The 8,161-nt window shown below is 31.2% G+C and overlaps 1 protein-coding gene across 1 annotated transcript; it reads right to left on the reverse strand.

Annotated features, from left to right (window-relative positions):
* Positions 1 to 3,216: 3,216 nt before the first annotated feature.
* Positions 3,217 to 6,495, reverse strand: LOC134249882 (uncharacterized; the record flags this gene model as incomplete). Its single annotated transcript, XM_062732240.1, has 3 exons — positions 6,246 to 6,495; positions 3,615 to 3,773; positions 3,217 to 3,257 (listed from the first exon to the last, which is right to left on the reverse strand). Coding segments are annotated over exons 1-3 (439 nt in total), but the record flags the coding sequence as incomplete, so codon positions are not given.
* Between the last annotated feature and the right edge of the window lie 1,666 nt (positions 6,496 to 8,161).

An 8,161-nucleotide genomic window follows, 5' to 3' on the forward strand; every position in this document is an offset into this window, starting at 1 on the left:
GGAATATGTATTACAATTCCATTTTCATTAACGAACTTCTGTCGTATCAAATTGACTATATATTGAGGATCCAGAAAACTGACTTATCGACTATATAATCAATATTAATTGAGGATCCAGCAAACTGACTTTATTTATATACATAAAAGAAATGTATGGTATAATAATGTGTCATCTTTGCATGTTGAAATTTATACATGTATTATGAGATCAATGCAGTATATATGGGATCAATATGATATGTATATATACCTTGGTGGGTTATTATATATAAGTAGAAAAAATATTTTGGGATATATACACCTTACCTTTTTATGCGTCGTTAAAAGATGCGAAGAAATTTTAAAAATACTCGGCTGATAAGCTACCTAACTATCAATGAACCAGGTACTTACCATAATATGCTCCCGAACAAAAGAACAGTGTACATACATGTATATTTTACAAATGTTTGTTTATACATAATAACTGATAAGTATATAAATGTTCATGAAAACACATGTTTACATGATATAATTGAGGGTCTTTTTGTGCACATATATAATATTGTGGGATCATTGTGATATATATACATAGTTGTGGGTCATTATATATATTTGTAGAAAGAATATTGTGGGATATAATTAGTAAACGCGTCTATCTTTTATGCATCGTTAAAAGCTGCATAGAAGCTTTAAAAATACTCGGCTGATAAGCTTCCTAACTATTTATTCAAGGTATTTACCATAATACGCTCCCGAACAAAAAAACAATGTACATACAAATGTTTGTTTATACATAATAACTGATAAGTATATAAATGTTCATGAAAAAATATAATGTTTACATGATATTATTGAGGGTCATTTTTGTGCACATATATATAATATTGTGGGATCATTGTGATATATATACATAGTTGTGGGTCATTATATATATGTAGAAAGAACATTGTGGGATATTCACGCGTCTATCTTTTATGCATCGTTAAAAGCTGCGTAGAGGATTGAAAAATATTCGGCTGATAAGCTACATAACTATTAATTCCCGATATTTTCCATTATACGCCCCGAACAAACGAACAGTGAGTAGTAATATCTTTTATGCATCGTTAAAAGCTGCATAGAAGCTTTAAAAATACTCGGCTGATAAGCTTCCTAACTATTTATTCAAGGTATTTACCATAATACGCTCCCGAACAAAAAAACAATGTACATACAAATGTTTGTTTATACATAATAACTGATAAGTATATAAATGTTCATGAAAAAATATAATGTTTACATGATATAATTGAGGGTCATTTTTGTGCACATATATGTAATATTGTGGGATCATTGTGATATATATACATAGTTGTGGGTCATTATATATATGTAGAAAGAACATTGTGGGATATACACGCGTCTATCTTTTATGCATCGTTAAAAGCTGCGTAGAGGATTGAAAAATACTCGGCTGATAAGCTACATAACTATTAATTCCCGATATTTTCCATTATACGCCCCGAACAAAAGAACAGTGAATAGTGGGAAAGTATATAGAATATTGTGGGTCACACACAAAATTCATCCAATCCACTGAGTGGTAAGAATTGATGTATATAAAATTGCATTGTGGGTCATTTTTGATTAATGTAATTATGGGTCAAAATATTTTTTTTTGTAAAATATGAAAATATGGTTTATATTATAGCAATACACAAGTTTTTGAGGCGGTGGTTTGAGGGTCAATATATAATGACCCACAAACCATCCATGATACCCACAACGTGAGTGTAAAAGACGCTAAATAACCCACAATCCGCCTGTCACAAAACTATATATATATATATATATATATATATATATATATATATAAAGCACTAAAAAAAAACCAACAACACTGTATATCCTAAATGTCGGATCCTACCAGGTAGATACAAGATCACGGATGGAAATTTATATAAAGCACTAAAAATGACCAACGACACGAACAATAAAAATTGTCAAATTTTCAGGACAAAGAAAAAAGTTAAAGCCATATATGGTGTATGTACAATGAAAATTATTAGACTAAAATTATAGGAACTTATTATTTGTATCATTACTTTATATAAAGATAGAACTTTTCCGTAAATTACAAAATCTAAGTCAATTGCGTTATAAAGATATCACAATTTAATTTGGTTTCTCGGAATTTTCTCCGACTCGGAACAAAATACAAAAGATTTAAATAACACATTACAGAGAAGATAAAATCGTATTATTAGATGAAAGGAGGTGTTCTCCGTGTTCAGAATTGTATGAAAAGCTTTAATTTAAATGTATTAACTGTATTTCTTTACTTAATTTTGTATTTTTCAAAAATATATTTTTTTGATCAGTTACGCCATATATGGCTTTAAAAAGTCATAAGAACAAAGGAAAAAGAGAAACAAAAACAACTAGCACTACTACTAAACTACTAAACACTAGATATCTACATACGTAGTTACATGTTGAATTGGAAATTTTTAAGAACACTAATAAAGAAAGAAATCCGGACCGCTATGAAATGCGTCCGGTCTATCGGGAATACTCGGGTGAAGTGCGATTTACATAATTGAACGAATTAATTATGATTATATATTCATAATTAATTCGTTCAATTATGTATATATATATGCATTCAGATTCATTGAATCTGAGGCTTTTATGGGTCGGATATTTCAAAAGCAATTCTGCAACGATAGGTTGATTGACGTAGTAAAAGTGTGTTTGCGACGTTAGGATAAACTGTTATCAGACGCTTAAATTTCAGGGGTTTTATTTTTTCTAAATATAATGCAAAATATAACAATCATCATATATTATGATTTGAGCAAAAAGTTTATTTATTGTAGTTTTTGTATGAATTGCTTTGGCGAGTGATGAATTGGCATTTTCCCACATATCCCAATTGAAAATGCACTAGTATTTTAAGACAAGAATTTAAGGAATGATCGTCAGATTAGGCCAATCATTGAGAAAAAAACCGAGAAAGTCAATTAGATCTGTGTTGAGATGGTCCCTAAACATACCTATACAGTAGATTTTCCATAAACTTTGCAAGTATACTGAACTCAATGTGAGTTACATATGGTGTGTGTTAGCATTGTAGTGTGTTGTGAACAACGCACTAGCGCATTGTCATTTCGTGCTAGCGCGTTGTTCCTAACGGGAATAAAATATCAGTTGCCTGTGACTTAAATTTATATGAACTAAATATTAGACTCACCTGTCATATTAACCGATATGCATCGGAGTTTGGTGGAACGTCTGAAAAAACATATAGATGCGGTAGAAGCACAGATATTCGTTGGGATAGAGTTCAAGGGCATTCAAATTTGTTGTTTTGAAAATAATTCATTATCCTTAAATGATTTGTTTTGGGATTTAATTTGGTGATAATTTCAACAACGAAATATACGAAATTGAACCCCCCCTCACCACGAATATTTGTACTTTTTCAAAATTATTTTTTCAAAGTTCTTCATTCAAAAGTATTTTCTTGTGTAATGAAAAAGAAATATGTGGAAGACACTGAATATTACTCTTTAAAAATTTCTTTATATATCACATAACAAAACAAACAAACATATGCTGTAATTTAAGCCAGAAATAGATTGATTTTACCGATAATTTGATTCTGCTGAGAAACACAAGTTGTACTGTCCGATTTCATCTTCTGAAGATTCCGTCAGGGAAATAGTGGTTTCATATTCGTTAGCAATAGGGTTAGAGATGGTAGACATCGTAAAATTAAGTGGCGATAAAACATGAAATTTAGTAATGCTGCAAAAAAAGTACTCATATTTAAACGAAAAATAAAATCAACATTGTTTTGTTCATAAAATCAGCATCAAATTGGTAATATAATTGACAAAATGCTATTATTGATTTAAGTAAAGTGCAGTTAAAAGTGAAGTGAAATATAGACAAGGCAAAATTGTCCATTTAGAACTTTACAGAAGGGACACAGACTCAAGGAGATCATTTGGTGCCCCTCGGATAATCCTCAGGGATATTAAACATATGTCATTTGTACAGTCTTCAGATTCCTAGTTTTGGTATGAAACCAATGCATCCTAAAAATTTTTAAGAATTGTAAAGTTTCAATAACAGACATATTTGATAATTCCTTTTCTGATCCTATGTCTTCTATTTCAAAATGTTCTGTGAAAAAAACCTGTAAAGCCTGTGACATTTTGATAACTAACGTTTCTTTCACCAGTAAGCGTTTTCCTGGACAGAGCTTCTATACCAAAACTTCTGAACTGCAAATATTCTAATGTTGTCTATATACGGAAAAGAATGCAATCTGTGTGGACTTACTTATGTTGGTGAAACTAAGAGATCACTTAAGAGAAGAATATCATGTAATCGATTTCAAATAAATCATAGGGGTCAGAATCTTTTATAAAAGCATTTTAATATACCTGATCATTCTTATTTTGTCAATGAAAATTAGAATTCTCAAAAATATTTATCACTTCGCAAATAGCCCTTCACTGATTACACCTTTCCGTAGACAACGAGAAGAATTCTGGATTAAAAAACTTTGGACAACCTTTCCCTATATGGATGTAATGATAATATCGATAGTGTTGGGAATCTTTCCGTCCACAGTGTAACAATATAAATGTGATTGGACTTTTTAATCATACGAAGAGACGTAAGCGTAGTCATGGACGTCGGTCTTACAAAAACCTTAAATACACGATGTCTCTTTGGATTCATTACTACCTTACGTAAATGAACAGTTAGATTTACTCTAATCATATTTGCAGCAAATTTTACTCTGTCCCTTTGAAACTTTAAATTAGTCTTCTTGAGAAAGTCAAGAAAATCCCATTTTTTTAATTCCTCGACACCATAATATAGGCTCAGATCTGTGATTATGGACATTGCAAATCATAAGCTTTTTTTAAACCTCACGTTTTACTGAGGAAATTTCAGCTAAAACAGTCCGTCTTTTCCTTAAACTTCGATGTGCCAATAAAGGGATTCAAGCGGTTAATATAAGTAATATTTATAATTACAAAAGGGTTCAGTGTTATATTCCACCATATTTCAAGTTCAAGACTATAGACATTTTCTACAAATATACATAAAAAAAGTTGACATCAAAAAGATGCTTGACTTTTTGATTGACAGTATCTATGTATTTTGTCTATTGGAATTCCCATGGGTACCAATTGCGCTCTGTTATTATCAGACCTATTTTTGTATTCACATAAAGCAGAATTTGTGCAAAATTTTATGCATGAAAAGAAGAAATCAGTTGCTGTGGCCTTTAACTCGACATTTATATATATCGACGACGTATTGTCAAATAACAATGGTGATTTCCATTCCTATGTCGATACGATATGTACTGGTGAGCTTGAGATAAAAGAGTCTGACACATCTGTTTTATAATTGTACATTTTTCTTGAAAAAGACGTTAATGGTAAACAAAAAACTAAGCTCTATGATAAACGTGGTGACTTTAACTTTTCTATCGTTCACTTCTCTGACTTTTGAAAAAATCTTTCAATACCTTCGTCACTGCATACGGAGTTTATATATTTCCTATTGATTCGATACGCATGAAGATGCTCTACATATGAACAATTTCTTAAACGAAGTAAACTTTAGTAAGTTCTATGATCGATATTTTATGACTTGTAAAGATTAGTTTTACATGATTATATCTTTTGAATACATTGTTAGGTAGAGCTTTCATAAAGGATACTTTTTTATGCTAATCTCCTCGCGAACTGTATTTATTATAGTAGCATTTTTTGAGTTTTCGGAAGAACAGACTGGGTTCTTCAGATTTAATTGTTGCGCAAGAATTACGCGAAGCATTATTCTTTGCACTCATTTCACCGTCAGTGAAGTTTCTATCATTTAGATAATTACAGTAAAGACATAACATAGAAAATATCAAATACTGCATATTTTCCATTTTCCAAAAAAAAAGTCGATAGAAAGAAAGTGAGTTTTGGTTTAAGTGCGAAAATATCAAAAGTGTGACAAAGGTCTTGCTTGTTAACTCGTATCACTCCTAAATTAAATTCCATATCCAACTACAAACTATAAATATAGTTATTATCACGCAGCTCCCAATTATGCAGTTTAACCTGAAATTCGACAAAAAATGATTTTATCTCAATCAAACTTGGAAGATGAGGTACGATTTGGCCGATGTGTTCTGGATAAATACAATACGCACATATAGGAATATAATGTATATATTTGATTATATATATATAAACTTACATTTCATGTCCTTCATAAACTTTGACTGTTGCCTTAATTTGCAGTAGTAAGTCATTGAAAAATTGTACTACAGTTCCATCTAGATAAGTATTGGACTTGAAATCTGGATAGCTGTAACATGATCCACTAGAATTTACTGTAACAATGAACTGCAAAGGGATGCTACTTAGGGCAGTTGATGATGATGAACTCTTGAAATCCTCTATCTGTACTGCTACAACATAGACTCCATCAGGCATCAATGAAGTTGTCAAAGAGCAGGATGTCTGTGAAATTAATTAGAAATAAAATGTAACATGTAATTCTTTGATTAAGTATGGAAAGGAAACTTTAAGGCATTAAGGAATGATAGTCAATTGAACATAATTTTATATAGGTAGAAGCAGCAAAGACAAACATAGAGCTAGAACTCCAGATTCATTTGACATAGATTTAAAGGTGCATGGACACCGATTTGAAGTTAGTATTTTCTCAAATTTTCAGTATATCATGACTTGTATGTTTCTTTATGAAAGCATTTCGCATGAAAATATATATATAGCACAAAACGTATTTTATCTCTAAATTACTGACACCTTTGTTTTAATAGAATAAAAAAGGTTAATAATAAGCAAACAGCAAAACTTAAAGATAAACATGCTGATTTTAACTTATTAATCGTCAACGTTTATGTCTCTCGATAGACACACAATAGCATGCTGTATGACCATTTTCTAAAAGAATGCAAGCTATTGACAAAGTATTTGATAAACATGTTTTATACAAATTGTTAGGCTATCATTTACAAACTGAATTTTCTATGGATCCTCCATTTTCCCCGTTTATAACAAGGTCCGGTCGGCAGGAAATACTCACAACTCTATGACACCTCTCACCAACAGAAAGAATACGACCTTTCAGTTAAAACTAAATTAAAGGTGGCTTTCGGTGACATTTCAGTGGCCATTCATACACTGATTTAAGCGATCTTTCAGCTACCTTCAGCCACAGTTCATGTAACTTACAGTCACTATTCATCAGACACATTTCAGCTATCTTTTATTGACCTTTCCGTCGTCTTTCAATCGATTTTAAGTATTTTTTTTCAGTCGCCTCAGTAACCTTCGCATTTCAAATTTTCTCTTATCGTGTTTTTGTTTTCTTATTGTCATAAAACTCGGATGGATAGAACTTTACTGAGGATCAATCAAAAGATGTGAAAACCTCTGAGTTCTCTTTTAATAAGACTATTCGAATTTTAAAAAAGAACAAAAAGAAAACGGGCTCACAAGACCATTAACCCTTCTAGCTAGCCCCGCATATATTTAGATAAACGTCTAAAGCGTCTAAATCTTTTTAATATATTACCGGTCGGCCATGGATGCTTACTCCTCTAAGGCACCTGATTCCACCTCTAAGGTCCTTGTTTGCTGTGCTTTAAAATTTGTATAGTTTAATGGTCTTTTCAGCTTGACATCTGTTTCCCCGTTACAGCAGGTGGTAGAAACCATGTTTCCCGTTTTTTGTACGTAGTCCAAATTGATAAATTTACCATCGAACACCGGTGCAACAATAATGTTGGTTTCAATGAACATTTATATAATATTACACGAATATACGTCATCCTGTTAGTTTTAAGGTGTCGATTTTCAATGATAAGATTTTCTGGAGGAAAACGGATAGTGAGATGTAAATTTCAATTTATTTGTATGTAAGGAATTTCTGAACTACGAACAAAAAAACAAACAAATTTACGACGAATAGGCATACTCATGCTTACATTCATCAGAGATTTTTTTCATATTTATTTTTCATATTTAATCTACTAACTCTCACTATTTGTAAAAAATAGAAACGTGTACTTTTAAATTGACATATTAACCTTCTCACCCCTATAAATGAGAAATAGGTGCTAGTTGAGTTACATATATCACCAC

The sequence above is a fragment of the Saccostrea cucullata genome, unplaced genomic scaffold (assembly GCF_032062105.1).
Source record: "Saccostrea cucullata isolate Sc308-1 unplaced genomic scaffold, CSIRO_AGI_Scuc_v1 ctg17436, whole genome shotgun sequence".
NCBI lineage: Eukaryota > Metazoa > Mollusca > Bivalvia > Ostreida > Ostreidae > Saccostrea > Saccostrea cuccullata.